This window comes from Platichthys flesus, chromosome 16, assembly GCF_949316205.1.
Source record: "Platichthys flesus chromosome 16, fPlaFle2.1, whole genome shotgun sequence".
NCBI lineage: Eukaryota > Metazoa > Chordata > Actinopteri > Pleuronectiformes > Pleuronectidae > Platichthys > Platichthys flesus.
In genome coordinates this window covers 1,550,688-1,568,848 of record NC_084960.1, presented here as the reverse complement: position 1 = coordinate 1,568,848, position 18,161 = coordinate 1,550,688, and the positions used below count along the sequence as shown (strand labels likewise).

The following is an 18,161-nucleotide window of genomic DNA, read 5'->3' as shown; positions in this document are numbered from 1 at the left end:
CGCCTTGTTCCCTCGGTCCAGTGGGAAGCAGAGCGGGGGGGAGACTGCTCTGTAATTGGGACGGCTCTTTTCCATTCGGGGGAAAAAACAGAAAAAGGAACCGGAACACTGCGACAGCGCCGAGGACAGATCCCCCGTCTCTGTGAGGATTCTCAGTCCGAAGCGTCTCTCACTCAAAAACCAGCAGTTACACAGCAACAAAATCCACTTACACAAAACAACCTAATAAAACTTCAGATAAACGATAATAATGAAGGAATGAAAATCTGCCTTTTCATTTTCTCCTCCCTTGCTTTATTTACTGTTCTCTCGTTGAATTGAAGTCGATGTCAGTCTCTGCTGCTCGGCTGATACCGAGCACCGATATATAAAGTAAAAAAAGAAAAGCGTAGAATAAAGATGATGCAAAATGCCATTCTGAACACAAAGGGAGAGGGGGGGGGGGGGGGGGGGGCAGATATTCAGGCTGGTGGGGCTGGTTGGCAGCGCTTGGCACCCGGAGCTGCAGCTCTGTTTAGAAGGTGCCAGGTTTTCAAACCGGCACACACTCCCTGCCAACTTCTCTCCTTCTGATCCTTTTCTCTCTCCCTCGCTCTCGTTCGAACACTTATTCCCCCGTATCCGTGTTTTCGCTTAACACTTCTTCCCCCCCGCTCGCGCCCCGACGCCCCGGCCACGGACGCTCTCTCACCGCAGGGCGCCGGGGAAACGCGAGCTTCCACACATTTAAACTTTGGTCTTATTTAGCCCCGAGATTTTGGCGCGTTGAATGAGGTGACTATCGTGTTTCCAGACGTGTGTGTCTGTGTGTGTGTGTGTGTGTGTGTGTGTGTGTGTGTGTGTGTGTGTGTGTGTGTATTCTCCCTCCAAAATGATTTCCACCTGCTTTAAGCCGAGTGAATTCTGTTACTCGCTGTGATGGAGCCGCTGCGGATTCAGGTCCAAAACAAAATGGAGGTTGAAGCGCGGCTCGTCTCCAATCAGAGCACAGAGCGATTCCACATGTGGAGGGAAAATATAATAATTCTGAGCGGGTTCCTTTCCTTCATGCTCCTCGCAGTCTGTCGCCGCTGCAGCTCTGTGGCTCCATGTCCTCGGCTGCAGGCAGAGCAGCTAGCGTTGCTCTGGATTAAAGCCTCGTGGGTGTTTAGAGGAACACGTCTTCATTCAGGGGCCGAGACCCGGGGGCCCGGCGGAGACCGCGGGGCTCTGAGTGATGGGCATTAAACGCTGGGAGTGGGGGGGGGGGGGGGTGGAATTACTCAATAATGATCAGAAAATTAGAGCCATTATGGAGGGAGAGTAAACAGGCCTCTCTAAGTGTGAAAGGCCCCATTCACCCCGGACCAGGAGCAGGACTCCTTTCTTCCTTTCACGGATCCACCCACGGCCTTGAGAGCCTCGCTTTTGTCCCCTGAAATAACAGAGTGAATATATGAGGTCGGGGGGGGGGGGGGGGGGGGGGGGGCTGAGCACAGCGTGGAGGAGAAGCTCCTGGTTCACCCCCGATTTATCTCTCCTTTGTTTCTGCTTCACTTCTGATTTATTTCTGTGGCACTTTTGTTTTTTTCTTGGCTCCTCAAACCTGCAGGTTCGGGATCAGAATTAAAATGGACTCGTCCGTCCTGATGTGTTCAGATGAGACGTGTCCCTGAGTTTCTGAAATGTCTCTTCTCCGTCATCATCATCAGGAGGCGCCGAGTCCTGTCCCCCCCCGCCTCCTGCCAGGGGACGGCGGCCGTTAACGAGGCGCTAATGCGACTACTTCCTTGTTTGTCAACGCACTCGTCCTTATTAATGGGAAATGGATAAATAAATAATCGTGTCGCTGAGCAGCCGAGCAGCGAGTGCGGCGCTTAGCACAAAGAACTGAAGAGTGGGATTTCCACTGTGAACGTGAGAGAGAATAACGGAGATCACAAACGTTTCCCCGTGTTTACAGTGAATTAACGATGCAGCCACGTCTCTTTTTATGAAAACTCAGCTTCTCTCATTAGTGTTTAACAGTTCCCTCTCTCAGGCCGACCTGCTCCTGCTTCCTCTCGGCCCAGCTCAGGACCACAGGACAGAAATCACCTGACACCTTCGCTCGCCCCCCCCACATGGACGTCCAGCTCCGCTCCACAGGCTTTTCCTTTTGGACGGGGACGTTCTCATTCGACTCTCTCGTCTGTGATCTCAGACTCATCTGAATTCTTATGGCAGCTTGGATGCATACGTTTCGCAGAAGACGGGAAAACAACCGTTCTTCTCTCTCTCTCTCTCTCTCTCTCTCTCTCTCTCTGGCAGTTTAGGGTGAAGGGAATGAAATCACATTGTTGGATCCGCTCATCAGAAACACATGTTCACTGTGAGGCTTTAGTTTTATACGTTTTCTGTGTTTACAGCCTGAAAGGAACTCGCTAAGCCGCCGAGCTCCGGTGAAGGAACGGTTACTGACTGTATCCAGAGCGGCGCGTGAATAGAGCTGCCATAGCCGCTCTGCCTTCCTTTCTTTGTGTCTCCTCTCACCTCTCCTGGGTGGTGTCCAGTGAGTGTCAGCGCCCGGCCTGGTTGGCACAGTGAGGTGGCCGAGCAGAGCCGGGCCGATTCCGTGGCCCCCCCGACCCACCGGGCCCTGCCAGAGGAATCCACTCAGATCACTTTCACTGTATAGAGGGCATCCCACACGCTAATGGAAGAGCAGCTACCTATACAGAGCGGCACAGAGCGGCACAGTGCACGAGGACGACACAGTTACAGTCAAAAGAAGAGAAAGAGTTTCAGATTCTCTCTCTTTCTGGATGAACAGAATAAATCACTGGACCTGGACCAAGTGAGACGTTATAAAAATGTCAAACTGTAATGTTAGAGCCAGGCCCCCCCCCCCCCCCCCCCTTTATGTTATTCATGCATTTTGTTCCAGCCTTTGTTCAGTCAAGGGGGGGGGGGGGGTTACACACGAGTTACTGCCTCCAGGAAGCTCTAAGTGCCCTCCGAGGTGGCAGCTCAAATATAATTAGCTTGTGATATGAAAGTGTCGTCCACAGAGACGGAGCTGCTTTAACCCTCGTGTTGTGTTTGGCTTTCACTTCTCATTATGTGCAGTCCCACACGTGGACTCTCATTACAGACAAATCGGTTTTTATTTCATTGATTTGTTTCTAGTTTTCTGCTGTTTTAACCAGTTTGTTGAGTCAAACTGACGAAGGTGACAAAGTACAGACGCAGCCGTTCGGTGTTGTTCCTGCAACAAGCTGCATTTTACCTTTGTCTACAATCCATTATCCTACATAGTGATTATGTTTGAGCTCAATTTGTGTTGCATGTAAACTACGTTCAACCCCTTAACATGAAAGAGTGTAGAGACCATGTTTTGCTGCTGTGGTCTCAAACACAAAGTGATCTGTGATTCTCCTGCTGCAGAATCATTTCATAGAGATTCTCAAAACTGAACTTTACTTTCTCAGCTCTGAAGCAGATGAGATTAGAAATTAAAAACATTTATCTTTCAAAGTTTCCCTAACTTTCATGAATATATATTTTTCTAAAGCAACAAAGATTGCAAACTCTGATTTCAATATCGCTCTTCAGCCGTTAGTCAGAAACGCTGCTTTAAGTTGTGAACACAAATATGTTGCATCCGGTCTTAATGGGTTAAAGAAGAGAAGGGGGGGGGGGGTGAATTATTCGTAAACATGAGCTTGCATCTCCTCCCTTTTTCGTTTTCCAACCGCGATCGGCTCTTAAAAGAGACAATGCCTCCATCCCAGGGGCACGTTGTGACTCCACCAGAGCAGAGAGAGTGTCGCATGCACTCGATGAGCGTGAGCGTGTCAGAGGAGCCGGGCCGAGCGACAACAAACGCCGTCTGCAGCCGAGCACACGAGTGTCCTCTCTGACACCTGAACCTCCACCTCACACCTGATGCCTGTGGGCCTTGTGTGTAAACATGGAGAGGATTGAGACACGCACTCGTCCAGTCGCACGGCAGACACGGGACCTGGGGTTCGATGGGGGGGGGTGACGGGGAGGAGGTAAACCAGGCCCCGGGTGGGTCCCCCTCACTGGTGCCGGACTGGGTGGGTCCCCCTCACTGGTGCCGGACTGGGTGGGTCCCCCTCACTGGTGCCGGACTGGGAGCCGTCTGTCGCCGCAAACAGTTTCAACATTATCTTGAATTTTCATCAACTTCATCAAATCAGCCGCTCGTGGATGATGAATATTACAATTACACGTATTCGGTGTCCCCCCCCCCCCCCCCCCTGGTTTTCCGCCGAGCGGCACCGGAGCCAATGGGCTGCGCTGCTCGCCCCTTTGTGGGCTGACGTTTGATTGGTGTGTTATTAGACGCAGACCACCCGGCCTCGGAGCTCTAATTCAGTTTCCATTCTTCTGCTGCTGCGCTTTAGTGCGGGGGGGGGGGGGGGGGGGGCTTTCCTCCGGCAGGCCGAGCAGTCAGGGGACGGGGACTCGACGTAGAGACGGGTTCTGCTCCAGTGGCACGGGGATGTAGAGGAGGTAACTCGAGCCCCTCTGTTTGTTTTAGGAGCTGATGATCTAGAGATGGCCGTTAAAAATAAAAGGGCAAACAATTTAAGAGCTGTAAATCTGAAGTGGGTGTGGGAGGACAGGGGGAGGAGGAGGGAGGACAGGGGGAGGAGGAGGGAGGACAGGGGCTCTCGCTCCGTGTCCCACTCCAAGCTGAGTAAAAAGCTTGAGATGACAATGAATTAGAGCGATCTGGCCTTCGGTCTGCGGTGAGATGCTTATCTGCGGTTTGGCTCCGATCTGCTTCTTTCTCCTCCTCCGGTTCTTTTATTGTCGTTTCTGCTCTTTTCATCTCAGTTTACTTTCCCTCCTGGCCCGGGGGGTAAACGTGACCTTTAAACGAAGCCGTTCACACCGAGAGGCCTCCGTGAGAGTGATCTCCACTGCCTCTGTGCAGGGTGGTGTCCCTCCACCAGGGCCCGATCACACAGACCAGTGTGTCAGCTCCGAGGCCAAGCTCTCTGCTTCTGAAACATGCTCGGAATCTTCTCCTCCCCGTCCGATGGACTGGAAGATTCTGTCCGTGGGCATCGATTCAAACTACACGACCCTGGCAGCTGCAGAAGAATATCTTCATGATAAGAGCCGTGATAATCCCAGTAAACTAGAGATGTCCCACACTGAGGGCTACTGGTTCACAGGCTCCCAGAACACTGCATCAAATCTTGTGTTTACCCGGCACGACACAGAACAGACCTCGGGTCAGATCAAAGTTATTCATGGTTAAAGTGGCTCCAGCTCCACACACTTGTTCCTCAGGTTAGACATATTTAATACAAAACATTAATTAATACACAATTTGAAGGAGAAAATACATCCACACGTCACTGATCAAGCAGAGACATTAAAATAGCTTTAAGTTCTGGACATGCAGCTCTAATAAAGATAAAGGTTAATATCTGATGAAAGAAATGGATAAACTCATTAATAAAGGTTGGTAGAGTCTCAAGTTAGCTTCATGGCTAATGGATCAATTGGTAAATGGGTTTTAATATATTACAAATATATAGTTGACTATATCTATGTAGTGGACATCTGAAGGTTCATCTTCATATTTACTAAAGTTGGCTAGAATTGATCTCTTATTGGTCAAATGAACAAAGATAATGGATAAACAGTTAAAATATAGTTGAAAGCAAAATTTAACCATTTGAAAAACGTAATTATAAATGTTAAAATAGCTAAAAGTAAAAGATAAAGCCAGTAGTTGGCTAAAAGAAGGCTAATGGTTAAATGGTTAACTGACATTAAAAGTTAATCACTGGTCAAAGAGCCAAAACTAATCAATAAGTTGGTCAATTAATATCTTAAAGTCCTTAACAGATATTCGAAGCTGTTGGGAAAGTTAAAGGAAAGTTAAATCGTTCCCCAGCAGCTCGATCGTGGAGCGACTGACGGAGCAGCTGAAGGCAGCGGCTGCTTGATGATTGGCTGACGGCTGATTGGTTAAACTCTGGTGTTGATGGAGCGTCTCGGCTGATTCGAACAACCGTGTGGAAACAAACAGGGAACATCGTTATCTCTCTGCCAAGTGCTGATTGATGTCGGTGGAGTCGTTCTGGCAGCGTCTTGTTTTCAGTCGCACATTCTTCGCCGAGAACAAATCTGATCCGTTACCCAAAACCCGACCGAGAAAAAGGTTGTGGTTCCCTTCCTTCTTTCTTTCTTTCTTTCTTTCTTTCCTTCTTCCTCGAGCCTCGTCTCCTTTTCACTGGGCTTCAGTTGTGTGATGAAGTAATCCCGACATATTTTATGTCCTAATGCAAAACAAACAGAGCCAAATTACACACATTCTTCCCCCGTTCTGATTCGTGGAAGTTGTTAAGCAAATAAAGCTCCTTTTCCTCGTTCTCTTTTTCCATCCCGCTCTCTGTGGATCTGTCCCGGCCAGAACTCTTCACTGGAACGGCCTCGAGCACAGACTCTCTTTTGTGGTTTCTCTTTTTTTTCTTCCTACAAGGTGTTTGTGAAAAAGAACAGGACTTTCTCTCTTTGGGCCGCGGTCCCTCCGCTGTTCCACTGCGCCACAGCTACCGGTCTGGGCTCCTCTGTCCAGGTCGGGTCTGGTACACCCACACAGAATGTTCTGGTTTTACTCTGAGTATTTATCGACTGTTTTCTGTCTTCGTGGAGCTGATCCACTTTCCGGCTGTGGAAGAATCTCCGTTTCCCGGCTTCAACTAGCACGTTAGCATGTTAGCACGTTAGCACGTTAGCCTGTAATGATTCGATTCTGGCTTCATTTCTGAAGGAAGCAGAGAGGCGTCCTCCATCTTTATTTAAAGTCTGGGAAATGGACACGAGGAGAACCTCGGTCTCAGAGGTCATGAGCCGAACGGGGTCGAGGAACCACGTGTTCCTCTGACGTGTTCCTCTGACGTGTTCCTCTGACGTGTTCCTCTGACGTGTTCCTCTGACGTGTTCCTCTGACGTGTTCCTCTGACGTGTTCCACTGACGTGTTCCTCTGACGTGTTCCACTGACGTGTTCCTCTGACGTGTTCCTCTGACGTGTTCCTACGCTGAGTGGGTCCAGTAGCGTGTAAACACCGTGTTCCTGTCGTGCGTGGCTCCGTGACATGTATGATATCGTGCTTGTGTCCGTGCTGAGAATAATTCTGCTCGGTTAACTGAGCCATTACTCCAGCAGTGACATGAGGGTGCACACACAAACACACCCGCACTGCCCCCCCCGGGCTCTGCACAGCCTGTCATTACAGAACCTTGATGTGGAGCTGAGGCCTCTTATTACTGCTGTTATATGAAAACTTTCACCCGCTCGCTCCACAGCGCCCCCTCTGTTCTGGCCTTGCTCCATTTTATACTTTTTTTTTTACCTCATGTGTTCTCTGTTCCTCCCCCTTTCCATTCCATCCCCCCCCCCCCCCCCCCCCCCTCCACGTCTCCCACCTCGTCCAAACCCACATCCATTTCTCTCGCTGTTGCAATGGGACGCCTGTTTGTTTTTAGTGTGTAAACCATCCTGACACATGTCCCCAGGGCAAATGGCGGATATAGGAGTGTTTTTGCGTGTGTGTGTGTGTGTGTGTGTGTGTGTGTGTGTGTGTGTGTGTGTGTGTGTACATGCAGCAGTACATTTAGGTATGAAATGGGAGATGGAGCCGTTCCAGACGTTGTTTCCAGCTTTGTCGATCGTGGTTGACAGTTATTGTTTTGGGTTTTTGAATAATAGCGTCATCATCGACCCGCTGATTAGTGAACTCTCTTAATGTTTATACATATATAACCTTTACCCATTGGACCAGGGGCCTGACGACGCCCCCCCGCTGCTCCTCCACCTGTCAGACTTCTGCTCGGAGGATTTACGAAAATGATATTTTTTGTTTATTGCGAGTCCTGATTTATCATCCAGCCTCCTGGAGGTGAACGAGCCGCAGCGAGCGGCGAGCGGCCGTCCTCCGGCGAGGGAACGGGGGGGTGAGCGGGTTCATGGCGCTGCCACAGAGAGCTCTCTGTGTGAGCGCCAGTGTAACGTACAGTATATACATCTGAGAATGTTTAGAAACATTAACTCTGAGTTTATGGGAACTCGTGAGAGGCTGATTTAATGTGACAGCGTCAGATAATTCAATGAAGGAGCCGAAGAGGAGGGAGCCGGGGAGGTCGGGTTTGAGAGCGTGTACTCGCATGCAGACGCACACACGCACACGCACACGCACACGCACTGTGTTTTGTGCGTCTGAACCTTAATTAACGAGGTCTCTGAGCCCCGCGGCGCTGCTGAGTAAATGAGCGGAGCGAGTCACCTCTGGGACAGCAACAGGTAAATCCTGTTCACATCAGCCCCAAGGCTCCGCTCGTTCCTTCACTTATCTATCACCCCCCCACCCCTCTTACCTCTTATCACCTCTGCACCTCCTTCTGATCTCCTGCCTGCAGCGTCTCCTCAGGATTTCGCAACCCACCTCTCTCTCTCTCTCTCTCTGTCTCTTCATCTTCCGTTGACCTCCGAGTGCATCTCACGCAGTCGGTGGTATCGAGGTGACGTGTGTGGCGCGGTGGAACAAGGTGACACGGACGCTGTTGTGCCACCACCCGGCGACAGAATTCGCTGGCGTCACTAAACCGAGCGCAGGCCTCGCTCACCGTGTCACGTTGGGTTGAGAAGGTCGTAAATAACCACAACGCTCACATGTGGGAGCGGCTGCAGTGAGCTGGAATCAGACTCTTCCTCTTCGTCTTCCTGGGACCGAATATATTAGATATTTATACAATGATACGTTTTATTTACAGCAGGGGATCCTCAGTAGCTGCATCATGTTTTCAGGAATAGTTTTATAACTTGTTTACTTTATTTACTTCCAGTTCAAAGCTGAAATCTCTTGCACTTCAAACTCTAGAGATGAGACGTCAATGATCTTTTCAAGAATATTAACGGGCTCCATCAACTCATATCTCAGAGTTTGAGTCGCTGCTGTTTGTCACGAGCATTTAGAAAAGGATCGGAGCACCAGCGAGTCTCCGAGCTGCTCCTGGTGTGAGTGTAACTTACAGTAGCGTGGTGAGTCTCCTGAGGTCAGGGAGCTGAAAATCACAAAGACATGTGGAATGCTGAAAGTTGGCCAACACAAACAGGCAGGCCTGGCTCTCCATCCGTGCAGAGCTCAACAAACCACCGGCGAGCCCGCTGCCATCCTCTAACTACAGGTCCAGGAGCAGCCCGGGGCTCCATTCATGTCCTCAAGACACAGAACAACGTGGGCCGGCCGCAGGGAGCCCAGCGCCACCGGCCCCCGAGGAAGCGGCGGCAGCTCAGTTGGCACATTTGATCTTTCTGGCTCCAAGTGGCAGCCGATGGTGAGAGAAACCAAAACAATGAGCTAATCACAGACAAATATCATCGTCCATTCACATTGATATAGAAGAAGGAACTGATACTTTTAAATGCGTAAATTAAGGATAACTCGACCCCATTGTATTTATGGCCCTTGAATTATGAAACAAAGATGTTTTCACAAGTCCTGAAATATTCCAGAGCGGCTGTTTACGAGAACGCAAAAGTGGAGATGCTCTACTGAGCGTGTCGTTGAGGTTTCAAACACGTAACGGACGAGAAACTAAGAGAATAAACACAATCGCTCTGTTTTCCGTATCGGACTTTAGACATTTTGCCCCCCTCCCCCTTCGCTCTGCCCAGGAACCAACCCAATGTCCTGCTGCTTCTTCATATGAGAAACACAAACTACTATTTTAAGGATAATTTACAGAGTTTCAGAAAGCAGCCTTTGATAATCTGATAAATTATTTTAAGATCCCACTGTGTTGCAACAGCAAAAAGGAGAGTCAAAAAAAAATGAACTCTAATAAAAGTAATAAATAAGTAAAGATCTAATATAAACACAAGGAAATATAGAAATATAAGTAAAATATAAATGATACATACAGTACAATTGCACAGATAAAAAGGTTTGTTATCCTTTAGGTGAAACTACTTTTATTTTATGAGCCTATGAGGAACAACTAGTATTACAAATATATATAGTTTATGTATTTGTGAGACTTTCCAGGAGAAAAACGAACTATGTGTCTTAACTGCAGAAGTTCTCTCGTGCTGGGAAACGTGCAAACCATCACATCAGTGGTTTTGCAGATGGTGGGACATAAATTATTTTGGTCACACGATGGTCTGACTCATTGTTGGTGATGAAAACACGGAGCTGGGTGTTAGGTTGTGGTCGCTTTCTTGAAGTGTGCGTTCACTGCTCACTTGGCAAGAACACAAACCAAATCTAAATATAGGAATTTAAAGTGAAATCTGCAGGTTCCACCTTCGTCTCTGCTCAAGCGCTCGAATGTTCCCGTCCTGAAGCAGAAGCAGATTCACAAGGAGCTGACGAGGCCCCCCCCTCCCCCCCCCGGCTTCTAATCAGCTCCACCCGCAGGGGGACGAGCCGTGCGGTTCAGTTTCCCCTCGCTGGCGCACGTCCATAACAACAGGGCATTTTGGTCCAGCAGAACTCAGTTGGCTGCATCAAAATGAAGGGAGCCGTTAGAGTTTCACTTACTGAGTCAGGGAAACGGAGCGAGAGAGGGAGAGAGAGAGAGAGGAGAGAGAGAGAGAGAGAGAGAGGGAAAACAAACACACTGGGGTTGTTGAATTATGGGTAAAGACAGCTGAGGCTAACCAGGTTTGGTTTCCACGGTGCAGTGGGGGGCTTATTGAAAAACAAAAAGACTATGACTCAGTCTCGAGGAGTCGCTCGCCCCGTCCACTCTCTCTCTCTCTCTCTCTCTCTCCCCAGAAACTCAACAAAAACACACACAGTCGAATTTAAAGGAGAACACCTTCAAAAACACAAAACCCCAGGGTTCAATATGATCACGCAAATGTTCCACGTATCCTCACGGCTAATGCCAAAAGAGGAGGAGGTGGAGTGGGTGGGGGGGGGGGGGGAGAGGGAACGAGAGGAGGGATCTGTCTTCACATTTGCTATCAATTTAGGGCACTGAAAATAAGCACCAGGTTTCACTGGAGCCGAGCAGAACACCAGGAATGTTTTTCTATATAAAACCGAGGGAGGGAGAAATCAAGAGAAATGGAGCAGGGGAGAGAGAGAGAGAGAGAGAGAGAGAGAGAGAGAGGGAAAGAGAGAGATATATGGGTAACAAATGGATGGGGGGGAGGTTGGAGAGAGAGAGAGAAAGACAAAGCCAAAGGAGGATTGGTGTTCCACTGCAGCACCTTGGATCCAGATGTTTGCTGCAGCTCGACAGCTCTCAGGGAAAAAGTCGGTTTGTGACTCGTGACCTCGAAGTGAACGACGGCTCCATCGCTTCACCTTCCAGTGTGTTTGATTACACACACACACACAGACACACACATTCTGCAAACACCTTCATCCAGATGTCCTTGATGTGTGTGTGTCTGTGCAGTTGTGTGTCTGTGTGACCAGGCCCAACGGATGAAGACGTTTCTTTTGAGATGATAATCGATTAGTTTTAAATCTGACCAGCGTCCTGACCTGACCCTGAATCTGTTCGTGACCCAGTTTGAAAGTTTCTTCAGGTTCAGAAGAAAAACCTGTCGCTTGGTGATTCTGAAAATATATAAAAGTATAAGTAAATGGACAAAAATGTAGTAGAAGTACCACATGAACTTTTCTACTTTAGTAAAAGAAAGTATAGAAGCTTCGTAAAAATGTACTGGAAGAACAAAGAAGTACAGACATTTTCTGATGTGCTGAAAAGTACATGAAAATGTATCTTTAGAAGTAAAGTGCAGATACTTGAGTACACTAATCAAGTACTTCATTATGTTTTTTTTAATTAAACTACTGGTAATAACCCGAATATATATTACAGTTTAAAGTGAGTGTTAAGCAAATAGAAAAGAAGTTTTAGCAGATTAAAATTTAAATTATTGACTAAAGGTTTGGCAGATATAAGTAAAACTAAGTAGCAGTATAAAAGCAAACTTGATGCTTTACTGATATGAAATAAAAAAGTTTTTCACTGAGTCAAGGTGGTTAATAAGCTCAGTGGAGGTGAACACATCTGGATCTGTGGGGGCTCGTCTCACAGAAAGCTGTGTGTTAGTTTGTGGGACACTTGAGGAGCTGAGGACTCTAAAGAGGCGGATCAGGATCCAGTCTCTGAGACGTCTGTCCACACGAGGCTCCGGGACACTGAGGTCGTCTTTCACACGCCCCCCCCCCGGCCTCAGTCTGAAGTCGAGTGGCCGACCCGCTCACAAAGCTCCTTCACCCGGCGCTGCCCACCAACAAAGTGCAGCTCTCACGCCGAAAGAACCGGTGGAGAAAGAGCCCGAGTAGAAACAAGGAGGGAGGTAAAGAGAAAGAGAGCGAGAGGGGAGAGAAGGGGTGTGGGGGGGGGCAAGAGACAGACCAGATGTGTCTTTTGTTTAGATTTGAACGAAGCGGAAAGGAAGGGTGTAGGAGTTAGGAGGCGAGCTTACAAGGAAGAGAAAGACAGGGAGAAAGTGGGAGTGAGTGGGGGGGGGACTAATGAAACCAAAGCATTCATAGCCGAGTGCCCTGTATGTGAGGGGGGGAATGGGGGGGGGGGGGTGCGCTGTACAGTATGTGATTACCTACCAGCAAAACCACATTCATTATACTAATTGCTACAATGGTCCCGGCGGCTTGGGGCTGAAAAGGGGGCGCCGGCGAGAGTGGGGGGGTGGGGGGGGGGCAGATTGGGGGGTGCATTGTTAACATTTGTTAGGCTCATTGACTCCAGAATTCATAGTGTCTGTCGTCAGAGGTCACTGGGACCTTCTCCAGGGTCTGTGTTCACGGAGGAGCTGATCATCTGAAGGTCGGAGCCCGAGACCGGCTTTCTCCGAGTCCCCCCCCCCTCCCCCCCGAGCCGACAGCATCATCATCATCATTCCCCCCCCCCCCAGCAACACACCGCTACGCCTGCATCCAGATTGTGTCGCACAGGCGCGCACGTCCAGCATGTGTTGTGCGTTCGGGCCCCGAGAAAAGCAGCGTTAACCAAAACAGAACCGGGGGTGGGGGGGCAAGATCCGAGTGACTGAGAAACGAGGCCTTTCCCAGCAGCGCGGCAGCTTGTGTCAATATTTCACTGTGTGTGTGTGTGTGTGCCCAGTGTATACAGCCCTGAGCAGATGACTGGGATGACAGTTAGAACATGTGCGATGGTGTGCGCACACAGACGCACACAGATGCACACAGACGCACACAGACGCACACAGCTCAATCTGTCGGCCCAGTGGAGGAATGTTGCCGGTTGTGATCACACAGTCGTCACGTTGTGTTATTATCTGATTCCTCAGCGGTCCTGGACTTCCACGACCTCCTGGCCCCTGAAACCTCCTTAGATATGACTCCATTACAATTATTTTAATATACTAATAATACTCTTTGGTGTGTAGAATTACTTCCTGGATGTAAAGTGTCACTATTTGTTTTTTGGGGATAAAACACTTTCACCTGTTTCAGTTGCTTTTGGTCAAATTTGAATTTTCAAACAGATTCTGCAGCCGTCAAATACAAAATTAAATTCAAACAAAACTCCAGAAACTCAAAACTTAACATGTAGATTAAGTCAAATTAACACAAGTTGAATATATAAATATTTACTTTCTGTCACTGACACAATGTAAATATTAAATATTAACATTAATTTACCGCTGCTTCCACGGTGCTTTAAAACTGTTGATCTTCTTTTTATGTTCAATAATCGGGATGTGCAAATAATTCTGCCTCCTTCGTATCTGTTGTACTCGACAGATCTTAGATTAAATTAATTTGTACTGCTTGGTAGTTTTAAGCAGTTTGTATGATTCATTTTGAATATTCTCAGTTTTTTTATGTTTTCCTCTGGAACTAAAATCTGTGAAGTTAAAGATGATAAATCTCATTATTCAATTATTGTTTAACGACCAATTTGTGTAGTGGCTTCCGCCGCCGTTGTTTTCTCTCTCTCTCTCTCTCTCTCTCTCTCTCTCTCTCTCCCTCCCCCCCCCCCCCCCCTGGCTGTCAGTGCGGTGCTGCTCTCAGCCAGGACAGACCCAGGAAGAGTCAGTCTGGCCAAGGTGGCGGCCGCCTGCTGACACAGCCAAAGTAAATGAGCAACACTCCCTCAGTCTCTTGGACGTGAGCTCCTGTTGTGGGAGGAGAAGCTGGGAGGGAATTCCCTTATGTGCACCGGTTTCATATTGTGCAGCACTTTGTGTACGTCTGTGTGTGTGTGTGTGTGTGTGTGTGTGTGTGTGTGTGTGTGTGTGTGTGTGTGTGTGTGTGTGTGTGTGTGTGTGCATGCAATCAGTCAGCAGGACTGATGATAGACGCCTGTCACCCGTCAGGTGGTTTCTCATAGGTCAGAAATAGCCGCGGGGCCGATCATGGTATCATGTTCCCTCATGCTGGCACATCACCACCGCCCCCCCACACACAAACAGACACACAGACACACACACCTCACTGCATACTCCCCGGGTCAGAGCTGAACCGCAGGGGCCCGACTAATCAGACCACACACACACATACCGAGGGAGATTTGAGGTCACCGCCTGACGACTGCTGCTCTGCGGGGGGGTGAAGACCACAGAGGGGTGATGAGGAGGATGTTGGGGGGGGGGGGGGGGACACTGATTGGGGCTGTGACCTTTGAGAAAGTCCTCGTCAGGAGTGTTTGAGGTGGAGTTAACCTCTTAAATCCACTGAACTGACAGGAGGTCAGTTGTTAAACACACTTTGTCTCCGAGCTGTTCAAACTGAAAGAGGAGGGTCATTCGATGAAGACTCTGAATCAGACAACAAAAGAAGAATCTGCTCTTTATTAATTCATCACTTATGAATTAATAAATATTCTTATCGGCACAAAAATATGAATCATATTGAAGAAATCAAGTTTATTATTCTCTTTATCTTATTTTTCTCTTTTGTCCTTTTTTGTTAAACTTCAGGTTTCTACTGCTCTTGTTCTAACATTTTTCTTTGATATTTATTTTTTCTAAACAATGAATAATTATTGTAATATCCTTTTCATAAATACAAATAAAGCTAAAGTATTAAAGTTTAGATTGACAAATGGTTTGAAACCACAACTTTAACTCAGGAGCACAAATCTTGAAACAGTGACATAGGAAGTTCATGATCTGATCCTTTGATTCGTTGATCTGTGTCCGTGTGGAACCAGAGGAATTCCCCAGTGTTCCCAGTGATGCAGGATGAAAGCAGCTGAGTGCAGAGGTCAAAGGTCGAGGAGAGAATGTGGAGCAGCGTCTCGTCCTCGGGGATCGAACGTGAACGCTCCGGACTCAGACATCACAGGAGGCGGACGCGACTCGGGCACTTGTTTTGTGCGGAGGTTTTTTCGTGCACATGCCGCTCTGTGACGGCGATGACAGCTGAGTCTCGCCCCCCCCCCCCCCACCACCACTTGTTCGCTCTGTTGCGGGGGGCGGGGGGGCAGCTTCCACGTAGGTTGCATTTGAAGTGGCTTCTGGGAGGCCCTGGAGCGTGCTGAGAGGTCAGAGGTTACAACAACTGGGCCTCCCTGCACCACCCCAACCTCCTACCCCCCGCCCTTAAATCCTGCTAACCCCCCACAACACACACACACACACACACAGACACACACACACACAACTTAACCCTCCTGTTTTCATGTCAGGGGCACAGATCACTTCCAGATCCCCCTGACACATTAGGCAAAAACACTTATGCTCCTGTTATCTTGTGTTCGCCGCTGACACACAAACAGACACACACACACACACCACCATTGTGTCTTTATCACGTTACAACAAACGGCTCTTAAACAACCACACCCCCCCTGCCCCTCTCTCCTCTCTGCTCACTTATACCTCATGAATAGCCCATTATGATTTTCTTTTTTTTGTCAGGGTGTAACACACAAGTATTAACACAACACATTCTGTAGCTAACACAACACATTCTGTAGCATTCTGTGTGTGTGTGTGTGTGTGTGTGTGTGTGCGTCTCCTCAGGAGGATGTTTTGTTCTCAAACACAGAAGAATCTGTCGTCCGCTCAGCGAGCTGTGAAATTGCACTGTCATCCGCTTCACCTGTCGGGGGGGGGGGGGGGGGGGGGGGGGGGGGAGAGAAGACTCTCTCTCTCTCCGAGTCTCTGTCACCCTACTTTCTCTCTTCTGTTCCCCCCACCCGCCACCGCCTAACATCTGTCTCCAGTGAGGGCCGGAGACGGAGGACGCCCAGCTCTTAAAATTAATTAGCACATTACCGAATGCTCGAGTTAGAAGAGGCCTCGCTGGAGCCCAGTTTGGTTGCCCTGCTCCACCAGGCCCCCCGCTCCACCAGCCCCCCTGCTCCACCAGGCCCCCTGCTCCACCAGGCCCCCCCGTGCTCCACCAGGCCCCCCTGCTCCACCAGGCCCCCGTCTCCCACAGTCCCCTGCGGCTGGTTTATCACCCAGGACCAATTAAAGTAGGAAGTGAGGTCGCTGACCCTCTGTCAGGCCTCATCAGCTCCCGTGTCACCTGACAGGGGGCATGCCACCACAGGGAGGGGGGGGGGGGGGCACTGCACTTGTGCTTTCTCTGTTCACGAGGGAATTGTCATTTATTTTATTTATTTGTTTAAACAACTAGAATGTTCACGTACGTCCGACACGGCTCAACAGAACCTGGATTCAATCACAGAGACCAGGTCTGTGGATGAGCCTGAATTCTTCTGTGAAGATCCATAAATTAATAACTGGGAAATCAGTGAATGTAGCAAAAAATGAATGTGAAAGAAAGTGAATTACAACTCGTTCTAATACCAGATCATTTAGTTGTAAAAGAGTTTCCTGAAAACAATTTCCCATCAAGAATAAAACAAATATAAGAGTCTGCAGCCGTGTCGACATAAAACACTCAGCGTGATGTAAACAGGCTGAAGATTAGAAGGTTGATTGGTTTTCATGTTGTTAAAGATCATTTTAATATGATATATGAAATATTTCACTGAAACCACGACACTAATGTTCGTCTTTCTTCTTCTTCCATGTGTCTGCTGCTGCCTCGCTGCCGTGTCATCACCAGGTAAGACACGTGTGTACTGATGTGTGTTTACTGATCTGTAGCTCCTCCCCTTTTATTTAGATCTAAACCCAAAGCATCGAGGTTATTCTGAAGAATGAGACCCAAACCATTTTTCCTCTGAGGCAGATTCACACATTTAAAACAAAACACGTGAAAGCTTAAAAATCGATTCCATTGAAGAGAGGAAGCAGTGTGCGCTGTTTGTGTAGGCTGTCGGTGGATGTTGTGTTGTTTTTATGTTGCGTATCCAATCCCCACGCAGCACAGAGTTTGCGACCCGTTGCAGACCAACAATAAAGTTTGAGCCCCTGGTGGCCAGAGCTCCACATGGGACCATTTAATCACAGTTTATTTTTCTTTACATGAATTTTTCTCCAAAAACCAAAACCCAGTTTGTTGCCGCTCGTGCACGTGTGCATTTTGTAAATATACATTTATTTGGAAATATTTAAAACACGTGCAGACGCCGAGCTGCTGCTGTCGGCTCGAGTCCTGAATTAGATCTCATCAAGTTCGGAAAAAATGAAGAAAAAAGTTGTAAATGTTTTTTTTTTAATCACATGAGTAAACTTTTCAAATAGAGCAGTTGGAACGAAGCCGCTCTATTGTCCTGTGATCTGTGAGAATGGAGAGAAGGCAGAGGAGTGTTTGAAGCTCCCACTCCTCCTCTCCTTCTGTCAAGTCTCGACTGCAACACCTTCATTTGTTTCCAGACCACAGTTTTGTCACCCTCTCCACCCCCCCACCCCCTCAATCATCCGTCTCTCCGCCTCCTCCTCTTCATCCTCCACCTTTCCCCTCTTCCCACATTAGAAAAATCCACTTTTCTTTCCCGACGTCCCATTACTCCGGCTCCTCCTCCGTAACTTTGGGCTTATCTCACCCCATCTCCCCTCTGGAGATCCCTGCCTCTCTCCTCCTCCCCCGGCTGCCCCCCCCCCCTCGTCCTCGCAGCTCTGTGAGCGCCTGTTTGCCTCCATCGCTCCACCAGATGGTTTGAGTTAAACTCTGCGTTTGACAGCTCGGCTCGGTGCTTCTCTTTTTTTTCTTGCCTGATATTGTTTTAACATCGGGGGGATTGCTCGGACCTGGAGGAGCGCAGGAGAAGGACA

The 18,161-nt window shown here is 48.6% G+C and overlaps 1 protein-coding gene across 1 annotated transcript in view; it reads left to right on the top strand.

The window, feature by feature from the left end:
• The window catches only part of LOC133970586 (nuclear factor 1 X-type), a gene marked incomplete in the record, with an annotated part of 42,082 nt that extends 24,143 nt beyond the window's left edge, over nucleotides 1–17,939 (top strand). The window contains 1 exon segment of the mRNA XM_062407494.1: nucleotides 17,043–17,939. Coding sequence (XP_062263478.1) covers nucleotides 17,043–17,069 — 27 coding nt within the window.
• Between the last annotated feature and the right edge of the window lie 222 nt (nucleotides 17,940–18,161).